At 37.7% G+C, this 21,041-nt stretch overlaps 1 protein-coding gene and 1 long non-coding RNA gene across 2 annotated transcripts in view; both read right to left on the bottom strand.

Moving 5' to 3' along the window:
* The window catches only part of XPO5 (exportin 5), a 58,984-nt gene that overhangs the window by 13,913 nt on the left and 24,030 nt on the right, over positions 1–21,041 (bottom strand). The window contains exons 9-20 of the mRNA XM_027838461.1: positions 18,133–18,232; positions 16,866–16,949; positions 16,158–16,283; positions 15,249–15,339; positions 14,616–14,744; positions 13,499–13,614; positions 10,340–10,495; positions 8,905–8,946; positions 8,061–8,150; positions 6,420–6,619; positions 5,612–5,711; positions 4,315–4,496 (exon numbers count right to left, since the gene is read on the bottom strand). Of these exons, the coding sequence (XP_027694262.1) occupies positions 4,315–4,496; positions 5,612–5,711; positions 6,420–6,619; positions 8,061–8,150; positions 8,905–8,946; positions 10,340–10,495; positions 13,499–13,614; positions 14,616–14,744; positions 15,249–15,339; positions 16,158–16,283; positions 16,866–16,949; positions 18,133–18,232 (1,416 nt within the window). The remainder of the gene's footprint in view (positions 1–4,314; positions 4,497–5,611; positions 5,712–6,419; positions 6,620–8,060; positions 8,151–8,904; positions 8,947–10,339; positions 10,496–13,498; positions 13,615–14,615; positions 14,745–15,248; positions 15,340–16,157; positions 16,284–16,865; positions 16,950–18,132; positions 18,233–21,041) is intronic.
* LOC114025124 lies at positions 59–4,308 on the bottom strand. The gene is made up of 2 exons (XR_003566999.1): positions 1,550–4,308; positions 59–1,237 (listed from the first exon to the last, which is right to left on the bottom strand). It is a non-coding gene; the product is annotated as an uncharacterized LOC114025124 (long non-coding RNA).

Raw genomic sequence — 21,041 nt, 5'->3', positions numbered from 1 at the left:
CACCAGAGGCAAGGAGTCAGAATCCCTTGTTGCAACAATCACAAACAATTCTTCTTTGTTACTAGAAACATAAAGCTGTATTGTAGATATGGTCTTTCCTTAGCCCAATGGAGGATGCATTTTTCCATACTTTGAAACAAATTTCATCATATCACGTGGTTTCTTTGTTCAGCATCTGACATTATAGCCACATAATACTGTACAAAACCTCAATGTCAACCTAAATCAGAAATGAATACCAATGGGTAACACACACTACAAAACCACATTCTCATGCTGGTCAAAGAAGACTTTTCATTTAGGTAAGTCACAAAAGTCTCCAACGGTATTAGTCTTTACACATGCAGATTCTTACTCAAATGAGTTTGATCTTAGACAACTGGCACCTTGGGACTTAGGAAAATCCACCTGTTTCAGCAAGGTAAATTCTGTTGCTACTGCCTAGGAGTAGCATTAGGAGACTAGATACAAATAACATTCCCATTTGAAACTTTTTGGGTAGAAAAAATCTGGCAGTAGAATTATCAATGTCAAAAACCATCTGCCTGAGTCCTAAATAAACAGGGAAAGAAGCAAGTTGCTGCCAATTTCTGTCAAGACAAAGAAATTAATTGTCAGTAAATAATGTAAAAAGATCCCACACTATTGTCTCCAGTTCCAGTCTTCTTTACAAAAATATCATAGTCACTCTTTCCCCCTCTACTTCTGTCTTTCCCAAAACAGTGCTGTGAAGTACAGAGAGGGAAGATCTATGGACAGAGTTGAAAAGTTGTAGTTCTTGTTAAATCTATCATTTTCCCTCCCTCACTAAATGATTTTCCATTGAATAATATTCTCAGACTCAAAGGGCTGAGGAAAAGGCCAGAGATGGATAGTCAAGACAAAAATAGTCTTCTTACAGAGCTTCATCAGGCAAACTACTACACATGGCCTTATGCTGGTCTAGTGGGATAACTGATTCTTGAAATGGGAAGCCAGAAAGGCAGTTTTTGCTCACAATCTAAGCAATGACAACCCCAGGTATCTGCCCTGGAACCACCTAACAGAAGCCCAGTGGTCAGTTGGAAACTACCAAACACCAAGACACACCCCACTGACAATAAGAGGAAGTCCATGTATAAAACAGTTTAGTGGCTCTTCTCAGGTAAGGTCTTCTTAGTTTCAGCTAAATTCTGGATCAATGGCCTATGACAGGTGTACGGAGTAGAATTCAGATTTAAAGTCCAAGCAAAGTTCCCTGTGGAATAAAAGATGACTCAGCCCATGTTCCTGAAATTGAACTTGGTCCCTATAGTCTAAACAAACTAAGGCTGGTAGTTTTAGTGACACCATTCTGCTATATCCACTCCGCGTAAATAGCTTTTTCAATAGAGAGTCAAATCCTTGATAGTTCCCACTAGACCCAGCTTATCAGAAGCCAACCTCAACAGCCTAGGATAGGGAGCTAAACACTGAGGGGCAGTGGAGTGGAGAAATGGGAGAGGAAGACACAATGTTTCCCCTAGGATTGGGCCTACACTAAGGTCCCCCAAAGGCCAAAATGACTTACCTGAGTATATACTGGCTGTTTTTATGACCAAGAAATAGTGACTAGGAAGCTGTTTTGACCTGCCCTCCACAGCCTCCCTTCTCCTTCCCATGGCACATCAAAAACATCACACAGCAACCTATGGAGATGCGGGAGCATAGGCATTTACTCTTGAAAAGTCAGTGCAGTTTGCCATCTTTTTTCCTTCTGAATTACTTACAGTTTTCTCTTATTTGCTTCCATCTACATGTGGCTACTTCAGGAACATGTGCTGCTGCATGCTTTCTGCCCATATCAGTTCTTGAAGTAAGACCCAAAAAGATGCTAGAGACAGAGGTCTTTGGTTCTTATCTTCAAATTACATGTGATTACCATTCCCAGATTTCAGGAAGTGTAAAAATTACTGCATTAAAGTGGCAAATGTTATTGAAGTTACAAGGACCCTAGAGTTCTTCTATCACAATCTTTGCCCTTGCCGATCCAATAATCTTCATGCTAATGATGATGGTAATATCATTTCTACCTTTTTCACTCAAGTGCAATTACTCCAGGATTTTATCAGCACAGTTGCTCAAGGTCTCATAAATGGACTTCTAGGTTAGGGCAATGAGCACACTATTCACTTATATGAATTCTGAGCCTACCTTTTGCTGAATGCTTAGCACAGTGTCCCGAAAACAAGGAGGCATACTAAAGGATAGTCTTGTAATGAAGCTTCTAGATTATCAGAACAATTTCATAACCATGGCAACAACACCATTTGCTAACAAATGCTCTTCCCATCAGTAGTTACATATCTTTAACAAATAAAGCACCTTCAAGCATAAATTTAAATTTAGCACAAAAGAGTGTATTAGGATAAAAGTATGACTGATAAGATGAGCCTTTGGAAAACAAGAGAGTTCTGTATGAAAAGTCAAGCATCTCTCCAATTTTTACTATCTCCAACCAACTCACCAGCCAACAAGTCTGTTTCACCCTGAATTCCAAATAACCAACATAATAATAACTAACACATCTTATTCTATAGAGCTTAATGCCAACCTTCACCTTCTTCCCTGAACAAACTTAGAAGCAGGAGATATTGTCACTATCTTGGCTATTTACCCTTATCAAAATCCAAACCTGGTCTTTTTTTTTTTTTTTTTTAAACTATCATTCTTGCTTGGCCCCTTAGCACCACCCTGCACCCTCCTGAGGTAGAGAAAATTGCTGAATCAACATTTAATAAAGCGCCTACTCAAGTTAGAACTTTGGAGTTTCTAATAACACAGGAATCTGAGAACATCAAAGTGACATTCTGCAGCAACCTTGTATGTTTCCTTAACTTATTTCAACATTTACAGTTTGGGTTCTACCCACTGAACAGTACTGCTTTTCCTGCCTGCTTGCTTCCTCTTACCCAAATACTTGGGTTCCCTAGAAGTCTAGTAAGAGGAAGCATGAAGGGAATGATAACTGTTCTAAAGTTCCTGCTCTGTGAATTGTCACCATGCCATGACAAATGAATCTTTTATTGTTAAGAACACCAAGATGGCAATAATTTTTAGTCTACCAAATTTGTAATACACTCCTCACACCTCAGTCCTATGGCCCAATTCACAACCAACATTTCTTGTAGAACAACTTTTCTGGAAAGCAAGAGAACATGTTAACGCCCATCAATCCCCGATCTCTACCAGGTGCCCAGATATCTGACAAAGAATCTTTAATGCTGCTCTTCTTGACAAGATGAATGTGGGATACCAGGTGGACTACTTGAGACACAAGCATTTTGGATTGCCTGACTATGCAATGCTTTGGTCAGCAAAGGAACAAATAGGGTTGGTGCCTAGTCCCAAATTTTCAACATGGATGATACTGAAAGAAATAATTAGATGCCCAAATTCAACTCTGGACAAACGAGAACCGGATTCCTTTTCTCCTTTTGAAAAATTTCATTGTGATAGTTACCCCAAAGGCAGGAATTACATGATACCTGCAGTTTCCAAGCATACTTATTTATGACACATCTCTTTCTACTTGCTTCACAGATTAAATCATGAAGGGTGTTATAGGGAGCTGTCACAAAGACCTTTGATGCTTGATATTTACTAGCTGTGTGACGTGTCATTTAATCTCTCAGTGCCCCAGACAACTTTCTAATGCTCACAGTTTTGAGGCAGGTGCTGATTTGCAATATTAAAGGGAGTTTTAACACTGGAAGCACCCTACACAGATAACATCACAGGTTCAACTCAGCCTCCTCTTCCCCCGCCCCAGATCTCAGTAAATGAGATGAAAGATATAAACATCTCCATCAAGGGTCAACTTTCTTCTTTTCAGCTCAAAGTCAGTAGACAGATTTGGTACATTTGTAGTCATAGTAACTGTTATAGTCAATTCATATGAATTTCATTTAGAGAACCACAATGACAAAGCACAGATTGCTCAGGTGAGCAGTTACTTTAATGTGCATCGCTTATGTTCATGTCAAATGCAGCTCAAGGTGAAAGAAGAAATGAGGGTTGGGAAGGAGTGAAGAGAATAGCCATTTTGGAAGAAGCAGTATGGATTTCCTTCTACTCAACATCAAAACCAAGTCAAGTAAGAAATGAAGCATTTCTTTTCACCAGGATTTCACAAGTTCTGGGGTTACTTTAGGAAAAGGAAAATGTCAATAAAAAACCAGACTGGAACCAATCTAGGTGCCAGGACACAATCCCATTAATTCCAATGGAAGAACACATATTAAGGCCATGCAAACAAAGCTTTAAGTCAGAAAATGACCTATCAGCTTGACCCACCTTATAAGAGCGAGCAAATTGTCAAGAAGTTTCAGCACCTGCTCGGTGCAAGGGTTACGAAAGATTGGATTGCCACTTGGAGTATAGCCAACCACAAAACCTCCAGCCTTGGCCTCTTCCAGGTCTGTGGGCCAGCGAGCCCGTTTCACAACTCCCAGAATAGTGTATACACAAAAGCTTATCTATGGCAAAAAAAAAAAAAAAAAAAAAAGGAAAAAAGAAAAAAAAGATAAATAGAAGGCGAAAAATGAACAAAAATAACTCTTCTTAGCAAAGGCTTATTTAGTGCTTTGGCAAAAGCAGTATGAGGCCAGCGAGAAGGTGAAGATGTCCCCTCCACTTGCTCACTGGACCTTGTTCTCTTTAAGCTAGCAAAGCCCAAGGGGAGTCCTCCAGCCGCCCCTCTCCGGGCCGGTGGTAGCCTCTGGAAACCTGTTTACAAGCTTCCCCACCATGAGGATACCTTCCAGGGTATGCAACGACCCTTCCACAGGAGCTTATGACTGGAAGATGTCTTGGTGCTAGTCGTGCTGAGTCGAGTGTCTGCAGGATATGCTCTAAAAGGAAGTGTTTGGGTCACCACTATCTTGTCTCCCTGCAGCACAATGCTCCGAGGACTGACCGCAAACTTTGCTCCTGTAACAGGTCTGAAAGTGGATTAAAATCTCCAGGGCGACCATTGTCCTACAATGATGCTCAGTGGTTTAGAGTTTGTTTGGCTGTCATATGGCCAAATTATCAATCTTTTAAATGTCGACTTCTTTGATTCTATTCCAAGAACAAGAGTCAGTAGCTCATGCAACATCAGGGGAGGGAAGAAAATACCCATCATGGTACATTTCGAGTGTCCAACCCACAAAGACTCACTTTAAGTTCCTCTAAGTCTTCGACTCTGGTTTTCTAATTCCTTTCCTTGTATTCTCCTAGATTATACAAATTCACCTTCCCCAGCAAACTGTTATGAAGACCTTTATATGGGGCTGAAACAATGCTGGCTGGGAGACCATCGATTTTCCGTGATTCATTTTCAAGAAACTTTCTATTTCAAGGGTTATTTGGAACATTTTGATGTTAAGTAATAATCAGTTATTTGGCTGTGTGAACCCAGCTAAAAAACATCTAATTTAAAAAGAAAGAAGCAGTTTAGAGCAGCACGGCAGTAATTCTAGGTCACTTCCCAGAATGTCAATGGGAGAAGCCCAGGACTAGCAGGATGAAGAGACTGGAGAACATATCACACAGCCAGACACAATGATCAGCATAGAACCTGCTTTCCCAGAAAAGGCTTTTTACTTACTCGTGAACGATTTAGACCATTGGCATCTTCCAAGCCTGGTTCACAGATTTTGTTATCAGCACCCACATAGGCAATAAAAGCATCAGCATCTGATAGCACTCTGAGATTTGGGCACAGAGGAAAGAGAATATTAGTCAGTATTTTCATAGTTTCAATCCAAGTAGATGCAAAAAAATTTGGTGCCAGCTTGTACTCCACACAATGTTGGGGTTATACAAACGTCAACATCTTCTTCCATAAGAAGAGGCTATGATTATTTTGCACTAAAGAGTTTGTTTTAACAGAGAGGAGTACAAATAATTTAAATCACTTTATTCCTATTTAATATGTACTCAGTAGGATCAAAGAAGGGGAACCTTCCTTTTAAGTGGGCATTTATGCCTATCTGTGTGACTTCTATTTGGACTGACTCCCTTAGCTATTCACCCCATTCAGCTACACTGGAAAATAAAAACCAAAGAAAAGCATTACAAACCTCAGCCTATACTGTAGGCTAGTCCAGACTAGCCATGAACCACCCTGGCACTGACCATTACACCCATGTGTTATGAATTGTGCTGCCTGGAGAACAAACTCTCCCAACTTTAAGTTATTTTATACGTTAATTATTTTAATAGACTATGCTGAATGCTATCACCCCAACTTTACATTCTTATAAGCTCCTTAAAACATGATTCCAAAGACAGCTGTTACCTACATAAGCCAAAAAGCTACCTCCCTTGTCTTATGGCCTTTAGAGGATTCCCCCTTTAGTTTCCCTAGTATCCTTATAAGCTTCCAAGAGGATGTGAGATAGGATCAACTATACCTTTGCATCTCTTCAGAAAGCCAGAGGTTGGCAACTGGTGACATCAGCTCCTCCAGGAAAACTTTCTGCCGCTTGTAGTCCTTGAATTGATTGCTGATTAGGACCAAGGCTTCCATAAGGGCACACTTTTCCATTTGTGTCAGGAGCAGCTCATTGGAAAGCAGCTGCTTTACGTGGTTATAAAGCATGTCAAAGTTGGGCTGTAGATTTCAAAGGATAGAACCAAAGGTTGTAGAGGTCTGGTTTTTTTTTTTTAAATCGATTTTAATGTGCGCGCATGCGTGCGTGCGTGTGTGTATGTCTAGCCCTCCTAGACTTTCTCCTGTATTCTGCACACATATACAACAACACCTCCCCAAATCATCTGTTATAAAGAAAAAAATAGCAAAACTGATTAACACAATGTAAAAATGTGACATTGCACACAATGTTCCACGCCCATGGCACCACCTCCTTCTGACGAATGAAAAACAAAGACATCTGCTATAGAGACTGCGTCTGACAACATATACAATATTTTCTCCTAGCATCACCCCCTTCCCTTGAGAGTGAGGAGGCATGTTTCATTCATTCTCTGCTGCAGGACCTTAGCTAATTTCTTCCTTGCATGGTTGAGATCTGCTTTTTATGAAAAAAGCTCCAGGTATCCAAAGAAGGCTACAAATAGGGAGCTTAACCAGGTTCTTAATAACTGAGCTCCATGAATTATTTAAAAATCCTGAGTCCTTTAGGAAGACCAAGTCTACATAATCATCTCTGTAACAGAATTTTTCACATTTTCTAGTTCAATCAACTGTGTTACCCAGGCAAAAACTTGTACTTTTTCATGCTATATAATTGTGAAAACATAGGTAGCTGCCAATCCCATCTGGGCTAATTTTTTTACACCAATCTTGTTAAAAGACCTCATAGATTAGGGGGCAGCTAGGTGGTGCAGTAAATAGAGCTCTGGCTTTGGAGTCAGGAGAACCTGAGTTCAAATCTGGCCTCAGACCTTCGACACTCACTATCTGTGTGACCTTGGGCAAGTCATTTAATCCCCACTGCCTCACAAAAAGATAAAAAAACAAAAGACCTCATAGATCACGCTATTTGAGGCAAACGCATGTTCTATGTTCCTGGAAGATGTGTCAAGCTAATTTATAATCCTGAGGGGGTAGATAAAATATTGATGACTTTCCAAAGAGCTTTTGTTTATGTGGATTATCAATTTACTACATTAGAAATGAAAACATCTTAGTATTATTATGAGAACTGTTTTGACTTTGTAATCCCTTGAAAGGGTTTCAGAGTCCCCCAAGACCACAGTTTGAGAACCAATGATTTATCCCATCAAGGTTGTATTCTGTGCCTTGTCTCTCTCAAGGTGAGGCTGTTTCATGCTTGAACAGGCATGATAGCAATACCTAAAAAAGCCTTAAATAGAAATGCAAAGAAGGTGCAAATTTACACTGAGAACTAAAGATCATAAGGAGAGAAGTTTTTCTATAGGAAGAAAACTATATTTGTATTTTTAACTATAGCAAGACAAATTTTAGAGTTTTTCTTGAAGTGAAGTGTATTTAAGGCCATAGTTAAACAATAATGAAATTAAGCTGAAAACCAACTAGAACAACTTCTTGGCTTTGCTCCAAATCTTACCAGAACAAGTTGAGGATAGTCACGACACATTTTGATGATAGAAGAACACGCATGTCTTCTCACGTTCCTCACAGCACGAGTCCTGGGAGCCTGAAAAGAAAAATTCAATATATTAAAGGCCAAGTTTAACTGGACAACCCCTATAGATACCTAATATAATTATTTTAGGGGGAAAAACTCACAAGTATTTGACCGGAGCCAATGGTGTACTGGGATGAAGAGTGGAAAAGGTATGGAATTTGGAATTATAGGATCTGTCTTTATATCCAAGTTCTTCTACTTTCTACCTTGTATGTCTCTAAGCAAATTATTTAACCTACCTAAGCCTCAGCTGTCTAATTTATAAAACAAGGGAGTTGAACTACATAACCTCTAAGGTGTCTCTTACTTCTAAACCTGTACTTCTACTCATATTTGTGTGACTCTAAAGTTATGTTTGCAATAAATTAACCAAAAGAAACCCAAGACTACTGTGTATAATAAAGTATTATAACAGAGAAACCTGGTCTTAAAAGGCTCTAGATTACTTGTGAAAATGTTTCAAAAACTTTCTGATCTGTGGATTCCTAACTTAGACAAGGTATAATTGGGCACATAGTTCTCCATCAAAAAAGGAAATCAAAGAAGATAGGAAATAACTGTCACTCGGACAGGCCTGGTGTGCTGACTTGGAGAAGAAAAAGATGGCACATGTAACCTCAGTACTGAGAATATTCTACAATTTTTTCTTTTCTGTAATCTCAAAAAAGGACCTCTACAATTAGAGAGAAGGAAATTACAAATGTCAATGTTTCACTATTATTTCTTAGGATTTGGAAAATGAATAAAATTAATTCTCTCTTACCTTACTTTCTTCGATGATTTCAAAAGTGACCGATGAAAATAGCTAAAGGGATGAAAGAAAATGATCATTTCTCAGTTTCAGATATGTATCCCTGAAATAGAAAAGTCAATAGATTCCTAAACTGAATTTAGTATGTTCCTTCTGAAATTTGCTACCCTTTGAAATGGTACCATTATCTTCCTGGTTAGCTGTCCTTACTGTTCCCTCTTTATTTCTCCCCTTTCTAATAATGTCACCAAGTCCTGTCAATTCTATCTCTCTGACATCTTTTATATCCAAACCTTCCTTATTATTTTCATGGTCACTACTTTCATTTATGACCTCCTTACAGTGCACAGGGACTGTTAGATCACTTTCCCAAGTGATCCTTGCTCCACTGCACCCTCTAAACCAGAGGTGTCAAACTCTGGGCCAGCAAAACTCCATAGCAAGGCCTGAATCAGATTAAAATGTAATCGGGAAATGTTTAACAAAATTAAATAAAAATATAATAAAACACAGAAAATATTAATTTGTGGTTTTCTAAGTCAATATGCAAGGATCCCTCTTTCTACTTAAATTTGATATCACTGCCCTAAACCATTGCCAGTTTAATTTTCCTAATGCACAACTTTGATCACATCACTTTTGCTCAAAAATGCTCAATAGCTTCCCTTGCCTACCAAATAAAATCCAAATTCTTCAGCAAGGCATTCACTGTCCATAATTTCTACACTAGACAAACTGCTGTCTCCAAAACCTCGTGTGCCTTTGTTCATACTTTTCCCAGTGTCTACAATTATCTCCCCATCCAGTCACCCCTCTCTCTACTTCAAGGTTCAGTTCAAATTGAAGTCACCTCTTCCAATGAAGTTTTATCCAATCTCTCTAGCCAGAAGGAATCTCTCCCTTCCCAAAAGCTACCATTGTACCTTGTTTGGATCTTTTTTATGCATTTCTATTTGGTAAGGTTATTGATATATATTTTCTTTCTGTACCTAAATCCTAAACTCCTTGAGGGTGGGAACCATACCTTGCTCATTGCTGTCTTTCTACTAGGCACTGAATAAATGTTTGTTGCATAAAAAGTATAACCATTACATGAGAGGAACAAACTCAGTAACATTGTGGTAAACTTTACTCACAATGACTATCATCAGATAGTCATCTTGCAAAAAAAAAATGCAGAATAGTTTTAGATTCACAAAGTACCATTGAGACAATTTATATGACAGAAAAAAAGTTCATGCAATAACTCAAAAATCAAAGACACAAATGGATGCTTATTACATAATAATAGCATTACATGCTTGTTCCCTCCCCCAAAACCATTTATTTTCTTGTCATCTGCATTACTAATTATATATTTTCTAAACGCTTACGACCATGCCTCAAAAGCAACAAAATCAGTGATTCATTTTGCAAGTAAAGCACAAAAGGAGATAGAGTTGCTTACCTTAGAAAGGACCTGGGGCAGGTACTCTGGTCTGTAACTGACAAATGGAAAGAGTGCTGAAACATTGGTGAGGACACAGGACAAGATGAGGGGATCCTTGGTATTAAAGTTCAGTACAATCTGCAACAGCTCTATGCCATCATTCACTGGAATTTCCTGCAACATTAAAATTTCTTTGAGCACATGGTCATGTCTTCTTTTAAAGTAACTGTTGTACAGGGATAAGCCAGGGTGGGAACATGACCGTGAGTCTCACAATGAATGTAAACTACCTTAAGTAAATGTAAACAGCAAAAGAGCTCTAACTAACCCTTGGGAAAACTTGTATGTGACCCTGGTTCACCCTGGCACTGTGCCTTCTTTGTTTTGTTTCTATATAATACCTGACATGGCCTGGGGGTGGTGCAGGGATCCATGATGTTATTTCGTCCTGCTACCACCCAGAGAACAACTGACTTCTTGTGAGGAAACTCTCTTAACAATCCAATTATCTTAATTAACTGTAATAAAACCTATTAGTAACCAAGCTAGTATGAGCCCCTTTTTCTCTGGTATCTCAGTATTCTCTTGGAGGGTATGCCCCCTTACATTTGATGTAGCGGGCAGGATAATCTGCCCCCCTTACAACTGCCTAAGTTTATTCACTCCAGCCATTGAGTTAAGTTTAATTGAGACTCCCTGACATAAGTTTTTAAGATACACAAGTGAGTGTCATGTGTCTGAGACCGGATTTGAACTCAGGTCCTCCTGACTCCAGGGCTGGTGCTCTATCCACTGAGACATCTAGCTGCCCCCACTGGCAAGATCTTTGACGGGACTAAGTCACTTCCCTGCCATAAATGAGCATAGGAAGTCTTCAATCTCCAAACAGTTGGGGGAAGCTGGTAAAATGCAGACAAATCTATGAGGCACTAGGCCAATACACACTGATGAGGTTTATCTGGAAATGATTAATGATGGAATGTTAGGAAAAAGAAAAAAATATTAGACAAAATCAATGTAGCCAAGATTAGAAGGAAAGCAGAAAACTGGGGGAAAAATTTATGGTAAGTTTCTCTGACAGAGGCCTCATTTCTCAAATATGAACTGAGTCAAATTTATAAAAATATGAGTCATTCCCCAACAGATAAATGGTCAGAGATATGAACAGGAAGTTTACAGACAAAGAAATCAAAGCTATCTATAGTCATGCAAAAAAAATGCTCTAAATCACTATTGATTAGAGAAATGAAAATTAAAAGAACTCTGGGGTATCACCTATCAGATTGGCTAATATGACAGAAAAGGAAAACGACAAATGTTGGAGGGGATATGGAAAAACTGGGACACTAATACACTGTTGCTGGAGTGGTGAACTGATCCAGTCATTCTGAAGAACAGTTATGAACTATGCCCAAAGGGCTATAAAACTGCATACCTTTGATCCTGCAATACCACTACTAGATCTATATTTCAAAGAGATTTTTCAAAAAAGGAAAAGGACCTATTTGTACAGAAATATTTATAGCAGCTCTTTTTGTGGTGGCAAAGAATTGGAAATTGAGGGAATTCCCGTCAATTGGGGAATGGCTGAACAAGCTGTGGTATATGATGGTAATGGAGTATACTGTACTATAAGAAATGATGAGCAAGCCAATTTCAGAAAAACTTGGAGAGACTTACATGAAATGATGCAAAGTGAAGTGAGCACAGTCAGAACACTGCACACAGAAACAACAATAGTGTACGATGATCAACTGTGAATGACTTAGATATGCTCAGCAAGACAATGATACAAGACAACACTGAAGGACTTAGGATGAAAAATGATATCCACTTTCAGAGAAAGAATTGATAAGAGTCCGAGTGCAGACTGAAATACGCTATTCTTTATTTTTCCTGGGTTTTGTTTTGGTCTGTATTTTCTTTTTGCAACATGGCTAATATGGAAACATTTTGCATGACTGCATGTGTATAATCTCTATTAAACTTGTTTGCCTTCTCAAGGAGGGGGGAGGGGAAGTAAGGAGGGAAGCAGAAAAGTTGGAACTCAAGATTTTAAAAATGTCAAAATTTATTTTTACATGTAATTGGAAAAAGATGTAATTTTTTTTTTTAAAAGAAAATTTCAAATTCTCTAGTTCAACCTCCCCATTTTATTGATGATGAAACTAGGCCCAGGGGCAAATCACTTGTTCAAGGCCACAAAGCAAGTAAATGGCAAAGGTCTGACTAGAACATAGGTCTATTGCTCTCAATGCAATGCTCTTCCTACTATACTGTGTTTGTTGAGTTGAGGTAACACTAGATGGGTTCCAGGGCACCCATAGGGCACACCTGCCCAATTCCCAAAGCTGAACCCTTAGGAAAGTCTTTGAACTGATAGTTACACAAAAATGCCTAAAAGCTCAGATGATTTGAACACAATCTCTAGGAGCTCTACTTAGGAACTGACAGTTGTTTCCCACTGCCCAATGTATCACATTTATATTCCTCAGTCTAAACATGCAAAGATCTCCATTCTCCCACATCTGCCTGACTTCTTAACTTGCTACTAACCAAGATATTTTTTCTGCTCCTAACACACCCATTTTGTTACTGCCTTCTCTATCTGTTGCTTAATTCTGACTGTTAATGTGTTTTCATTGCCTGAAATCCCGTCCTGCTTCTCTGAAAATCTATCACCCAAGTGAAGACCTCTTTTCCAGAACATTTTTCCTGACTCACTAAATACTTTCCATAGCTCAATATATAGGTTGGATCACATGACTATATTTTTATTCCCTGTATGACTTGTACCTCCAATTAGATTGTAAGTTACTCAAAGAAAGGAATCAAGTCTCCTTTTGTATCCCTCAAAATGTCCAGTCCAGTTCTCTGAACACAGCATGTGCTATAAACTGCTATATTCAACTATATTTGCTGAATGAATGAACACTTATTGTGGAGCTTGGTCAGATCTTCAGAGCCTGCTCTGGAATTGAGTTAGCCTTCAGTGTCAGAGGTTTGTTGTTCTGTTTATCCCACTATTTGTATACCTGAATCTGGCTAAGTTCAGAAATAGAGGATTTTGGACTAAGAGTGCTACATTATGGACAGATTAAATAACCAACCCTCTTTTCCCACAGAGGCCTTATGATAATTCTAAAATCACACAACCAATGGGGACAAGGTACTTACTTCTTTATCTAAAGTTCGAAACATCTGGTTAATCACACTTTCTGAAAAGAAGGTCATGGCATCCCATTGTACAAAAGAGGGAGAGAAGATTGAACATAGGCCTTCTCCAGTCCTAGCTGTATAAACAGAATAAGGCAATGAAATATCTAATAAATAAAATTAGGGGGCTATGATATCATCTAATCCAAATCCATTTTACAGATAAGGAAACTCAGTATAACAGATCTCCTTTCTTCCAGCAGTGTCTGGTATATAGTTGGTATATAATACTTGTTTACTGAATGCCTATATGTTATACAAGCAGCTGATTAATCCAACATCTGGGACCTAATATAATTCCAAGGTTTTTCCAATAGTGAGGGATTTGTATGAATTCATCCTCATACTTTTGCCCCATTCTCACTTATTTTTTTTTTTTCAAAGCTTATTAACAGTCTCTGGATTTCACTCCTTTAATATTCAAATGTTATCTGAAGGGTTACAAAAGCTTAGTAGGAATTCTGGTTATAACAGTGACCAATCAATGTAAAATAACAAATTACTTACTGATTCAACAACTAAAGGAAAATTGGGAAGAGCATTTTAATACCAACCTTCCAGTTCAAATAAATTTAATATTCAGTGGTGACTCATTTGCTTTATGAAACGGAAGGTTTAGGTATATTGGCAGAACTGTCCTTTCAAGTGAGAATATGCATAAAGCAATTTGCAACTTTAGTCAACCAACCAATCAAAAAACATTTACCAAAGCAAATTGTCAGCTATCTTTATTACCATTAAAAACTTTTAGGATATAAGTTGTGGGTATTAGGATTTTTCTGCTTTTAGTTCTATTAATCTTTTTTTCTCTTCCAACTGGATTCAAGTATCAGCGTGGAAACATCAGCCAACATGATGTGCAAATGGAAAGGAATAACCTTCAGAGCAGTACCAAGGTACAGGAAATAGTATTTCTGACAAAGTATTTTGATATTCTCTAAAAACTGTACTTAAGAGCTTGATAGGAAACATTAGAGGTACCCTAGAAGGAACAGTTCTAGCCTAAAATTTTCCCTGTCACCCTGTCGCTAATATTTAGCAATTTTAAAAAACCTTTATTGTTTAAAATCAAACTTACAGTTCATTGGCCCAGTATCCACAGGTGTTGAAAGCTGGTACTTTAACCACTCCCCAGCCATCTGAAAACCAGTTTTGGGATCCAGGCGACAGGCCATTCTTATCACCTCTCCCTGCTGAGCTCGGAATGCTGCCAATGAATGGGAAAGAAATCAGATTTGGATCCCAGGAAAGGCTAAGTTTTGTGTTCTACATATAAGACTATTTGCTAAATGAATTAATGAATCCAAAAACACCAGCAGATGGGTTCTCTAAGTAGCAGCCTAATATCAGTTCCCTACTTTTATTGGTATGAGAAAGGCAGCAGGCTACAGTAGACCTAGGACTGGGATATGGTAAAAATAATGGGCTTTCCTCTGCTCTGGAAGAAGGAACTAGACATTGAATAGTATCACAAATATCATGTTTTAGCAATATAGAGTTTAAATACAGGAGAGTAAAGAAAATTAGATAGGACATATTGGAAGAGAGCACTCTGAGCACACTTTAGTAGTGTGAAATCTAGGGCTCCAGAAAGCTGTGTTGAGAATTTAGAGATCTTCCTGATAAAGAGCCCCAAGGTCTTAAAGTGTGACATAACATAACAAATATTATCCCAAGGCTCATAAAAGGAAGATATTCCAAAATCACTTACAGTTGAAGAAGGCATTGAAGTCCTCGTCACTGTCAAAGTCAAATTGAGAATATTCACAGCTAGCGCTATCTGTTTTAGAGGGAAAGCCAATCTGAAAGAGATACCAACCCAGGGGTAGGGGATGAAAATAGACATTGTAAATTTTGGTTCAGCCCTCTGGGTCATAGAAAAATGTTAGGGGAGAAGCCTGAAAAATGCTAGCTCTTAAATTAGGGAAATGTAATTCAACGTTAACATTGTGAACGAGGGGAGGCATATTGTCTTCAATAACTACCAAGTCTGCTATATCCCAAGTCTATAGTTCATTTCCAGATCTAAGGTCTGAAATATCAACATTCTTTTCCTAGTTCCTTAGGGAGAATTCTAACCAATGATTTGTTTAGTGCCTTTGACTATAAAGCTTGGGGATTAAGGAATAATTTGAATCAAACAAAGAGGGGCCTAGGAACACATTCCATTATCAAGTAACCAAGCCACTTAAGGAACAAACACAGGAATTTGTGTTTCCCTAAAGACTTGTTGAAGGTTCCTGGAAAGACCTTAAATCTGACAAGTACAGCTTGATGGAACTGGTTAGGGAATTCTCTCCAGCAGATTTCTGTAGCTTGGACCTTTGAATGGAAAAGCCCTTTCCCTGGTTAAGGCCAAGAACAATCAATTGCTAAGTATTACGAACTAATAATCCCAAGGGGACATGTTGAATGTTTGTCTATTGAAGTAGAGTAAGCAATCTTTGCTAGAGAATCTATAGTGATACTAAACAGATTGGCAGAAGGAGCTCTCTATGAGGAACTAGGAAGATGTTATTATCTAAGGAAGTTATTTTGGTTCTTAATTGGTACCAGTGAAAAATCTTATATCTTTATAGCTCTTTGTCTACAATCAACACGTTCAACTATTATTACATACCTTCACCAAGTTAGTCATAGAGGCACGGAGATATTTGGGAATCATTCCTAAAAGCAGAGGGTCCCGGGATAAGATTTCATGCCGGAAAAGGGCTCCCCAAGTGATTTGAGTTGATGATCGCAGAAACTGAAGAAAAAATTTAAAAGACCTATATGTTTAAAAGGACCTGGAATCTATAAGGGGTTTAACTTTTACCCTTACACATATTAAAAAAGGTTGCAATAAAGAGACTCATTTTTAGCTCCTAACAAAGGCTTCATAACAAGGGAGCTACAATGGCCATTTATCTGATCCTTGAGAGCAGAATAATATTTACAGTGATAACAGCTGATATTCATATGGACCTTTAAAATTTGCCAAATGCTTTGTTTCATTTGAGCCACAAACAACCCTGAAGACTTTACAGTTATCATTACTGTCATTCTACAGTTTAGAAAACTGAAAGAGTGACCCATCTGCGGTCCCACAAGATGTATTTATTAGTAGGGTTTGAACCGAAGTCTTCCTGAGTCTATGTCCAACACACAGCACGCCTCACTCAGTATTTCATGTAATAGGAAGTGACCTTATTGTAAATATGAAGGTATAGCTGCTAAAATTACAAAATATAGTTGACAATGTTTTGCCTTGAACTAAGGCCAAAATATAGTTTATGTTAAGAACTAAAGCTCTATTTCCTAAAGTATTTTCTGCCTTCATATTACTTACCTGGCTTGGATGAGTTGTAAAAGCCAGAAAAGACTCCAAGTACTTTCCAAGGTTGGCTGGTGTTTCAACATCACAATCAGTGCCCTGTTGCAAAAATATTATTTTAAAGGCTACTGACAGCAGAAAATTCACAACAAATGCAGTTTCTGAAAATAGAGTTAAAGAGCCAGGGAAAGGCAACATTACCTAGGCAAACCGCTTCATTAAGAAAAAATTCTACAGTCAAATATTATAACTGGGAATGATCATTTCCAGTATGATAAGAATGTTTCATTAAAATTTTTTTTAAAAAAAATCTACTAAAAGCCAGAAGAATACTGAAAACTCTTAATACAGGTGAAGCCTTAATTTTCCAAGCTTGGCTCATTCTCACCAGTAAGTCTCAGCATTTAACCATATTACTCAACAATTCATTCATTATACTTGTTTCTGATCATCTATCTCAACCTCTTCTGAGTCAGAACAAAAATGCATCATTAAGAACAAATTAATAAAACCATTCTAGAGTCTTGGAGTTCAACGTGGAAGTCTAAAAGCAACCATCAAGTTCTCATTTCCCATAAAATGAGCTTTTTATACACTTGTTCAGCCAACAGCTTCCATTTTCAAGTTAACAGGCAATAATACCACTTAACCTAAAGAATACTCTCTTCATATATTAGGCTTTTGTGTTAAAGTGAGGCCACAAACAAGAAGAGATATACTATAGTGATTAGTGCTTTAGAAAAAGTATTTTCCTTTGTATTTTACAATCCTGAATAGCAAAAATCTAACCTAAGAATACACCCTAGTATTTAACTAAACAAATAGGGGGTAGGGGAAGTTTTAAGTCATTATATAAACATTTACATCATTTAAGAATAACATATAATGTGTACATAATACCCAGTATTACAAGAGTAGACAAATAGCTATAAATGAAATTACTTTAATTTCATTTAGTAAAACATAATTACATAATATTATTATATTATTAGTATAATTACATAATAACATTACAATTGTATAACATAATAATATAATTGTGTACAGTATCTGTTCATTAGCAACATACTACTTAAAAGAAATCCTAAACTCAAATCCCATTCCAGTCAAAGAAATTAAAGTAGTCTGTAGGACAATCTTCCCATACCAAGTTCAGATTAATGGCTAGTACCACATATAAATCAAGGGAGATAACTTCTAAGGTCCCGTCCCTGATGGCATCACTGAATGCTCAAAGTGTAGCAAGTACTTCAGACTTCAATGGTTCTTGCAGACTGCTTACCAGTAAAGCACATAGTTGGCTGCCTAAAGCACACAAGACCTGACAAAGTCTCTTCAAGAAAACATAGTGTTTTTCTACCAGGCCTCCACCATCAGCAGTCCTAAGAGAGAACAGATGAAAGAGTGTCTGAGTTTGGAAAGACTCAGTAGTTAGGAGAAAAGATTCTTCATTAAACAAACATAAATGGGAATGGCCATTTCTTCTGTCTCCTTATACGAATTATATTCTAAATAAGATAAAAAGTTGAAGGAAAAAGAAATAAGCAACTTTGCTAAATATAACCACACTTCTCAAAAAACAAGTCCATCTATTATGTTCTCTAGCTTTAACAGTCATAAAATTCTGGCTCTTTTTTCATCCAAAACTGATAGTTTGGGGGCATGAATCTATAAACAATACAGTTACACTTAAAAATACTGGATGATAACTAGAGAGGACTCAGAGACATCCTTGGGAGAGAGAAGTGGTAAAAACTGAAAATTACAAAGTGCAAGGGACCATGGTTGAAATCAGACTCTCTGTCTCTGTACAATATTTTATATTACTGAAGGATGCCAAAGGGATAATATCTAACTGAAGCTGAAGTTCTTTTTTAGCCACGTATGACTTAACAGTGGCAACATGAATTGTCAATACCTCAAGTCCCTACCTTTTGACAGGGAGGAAATCTAGGCATTCTGACATAATGTGACCCCAGATTTTTCTGACTGAAGTTAACAATGAAAGGTCCAGAACAGGCAAGGTTATATTGCTCCTGTCTTCTGCTCTCATCAGAAGACAGCTGAATAATTTTGGTCAGTGCTGCATTTCAGAAAGGATATTGGTAATCCAAAGAAGGTTCAGAGAAAGAATAACAAGATGAGGGCACTGGAGACCATGCCATCTGAGGGAACTAGAGATGTTTCTTCTGGAGAGAAGACCTATTTAAAGGGGCATGAGCTCTTTATTCTACTATCAAAGGACCATCCTCTGGAAGAACAATCAAAATTTGTTCTTCGCAGACCTAGAGGGTAGAACTAGAAACAATGGATGGAAACTGGAGAAAGGCAGATTTCAGTTCAATATACTCAGATTCTGAGGCATTAATACTGGTGAGTTGTGGAAAAGATGACAAATTCCTCGTTCTGAACATTTACTTTTTTGCTTAGCACCAAGTACTTAATTTGTACTATCTTATATAGAGGGCTCTGAGGTTCCTTCTGATTCTTTGATTCTTTCCATGTCCTTATCTGAAGGAGTTAGGTGGTACTGAATAGAGCACTGGGCCTGGAATGAGGGAAGAGATCAAATTCCTACTCAGATACTTAATAGCTGGGTAATCCTTGGCAAGTCATGTAAACTGTTTGCCTCAGTTTCCTCAACTGTAATATGGGGATAATAGTACCTACCTACCAGGGCTGTTGTAAAGATCAAATGAGTTAACACTTTTAAAGTGCTTGGCACAGTGCCTGATACACAGTAGGTGCTATATAAATGCTATTATTATTACTGTACATAATAATGCACAATAAACATTCTTCAGTTTTTAAAATGTTTTTAATCTTTAAACTTCCCAACTAAACTGAGCTTTTCAAGGACATATCACGCAGTCTCAGTGTCTTCTATTTCTTTTGCACCCCAACAGATACCCAGTATAAGGTTTTGAACCTAATAGGCACTTAATATGATTGACCAACTAAAGTGAAATCCATACTCATTATATCCCATATAGATCACTGGACAATTGCTGGTCACCACTGGCCTAAAACGGATTAGAAGTAATGACAAACAGGGACTTATTAAAGCTGACTTTTTATTATTAACTACTAAGATGCAGAAGTTTTCTACTAAGCAACTTTGAAATATCACTCATGGAAAATGTTAGGTAAAATCCAGTTAAGTATATTCATTATTTAAAAAAAAAGTTATCCCACCTCACAGCACTCAGAAGCAGGCCAAGAAATTAAAACTGGAAATCTATGACACTACGTAGATCTCAAAGACCTTTTTAACTCTCCATGAATTTCATAAAACTAGGAAAGAATGGTAGGAAGCAAAATAGTCCTGGAGAGTCACAATTTGAGATGAGACTATGACTGCTCTGCAGACCACAGAAGCTAAAAATCAGGCAGAACACTGATAAATAAATAATTTATTTTTTAAATGTGTCAAAATGATGATAAATGTGTCAAAAAAAAAAAAAAAAAGCCTAGTTAACATGATCTCTCTCTTCAGTCACTACTATTCTGCATGAGGAAAAAACTATTAAAAATAAAATGTTTAACTAGAGAGGATCTACCATAAGCCCTAAAGGCATTTATACATTTTCTAGATACACATGCTTTTTTACTTTAGGAATCCCTATGAAATGGGGCCCTCGAATTCAGGAGAGAATCAGGGTCAAAGAAAGGGGGCTACAATCAGCAATTTAATATATCTGTAAGATACCCTCCATCCCCTAGCTGGTTCCCTGGCACAAATCTAACCTAAGAATACACCCTAGTATTTACCTAAACAAATAGGGGGTAGGGGAAGTTTTAAGTCATTATACAAACATTTACATCATTTAGGAATAACATATAATATGTACATAAAACCCAGTATTACAAGAGCAGAAAAAGTTACTGAAGACAATCCTTTGACTGTTAGCATGTGATGGGTCTGTAAAACAGAATCATGAACACACGTGGTTCCACTCTTTGAAGCAATCACCAAGGCCACCAAGAGGTCAATGGATTATGAGGGAATGGAGAAAGCAAAATACAAGAGCCCTGAAAAGACAGACAGTCTGGAAAGAAATACATACACCAAAGGGTACTATACTGTAAAGAAAACTAAAGGTATTGGAAACCTATTTCTAGCACTGAATTTTCCAAGAATATTGAGCACTGCTCTTGAGAATTGCTTTGTTTTCTTACCCAAAATACTGT

Source organism: Vombatus ursinus, unplaced genomic scaffold (genome assembly GCF_900497805.2).
Source record: "Vombatus ursinus unplaced genomic scaffold, bare-nosed wombat genome assembly UNPS02014826.1, whole genome shotgun sequence".
In the NCBI taxonomy this organism is placed as follows: Eukaryota; Metazoa; Chordata; class Mammalia; order Diprotodontia; family Vombatidae; genus Vombatus; species Vombatus ursinus.
This window is presented reverse-complemented; position numbering and strand designations above follow the sequence as displayed.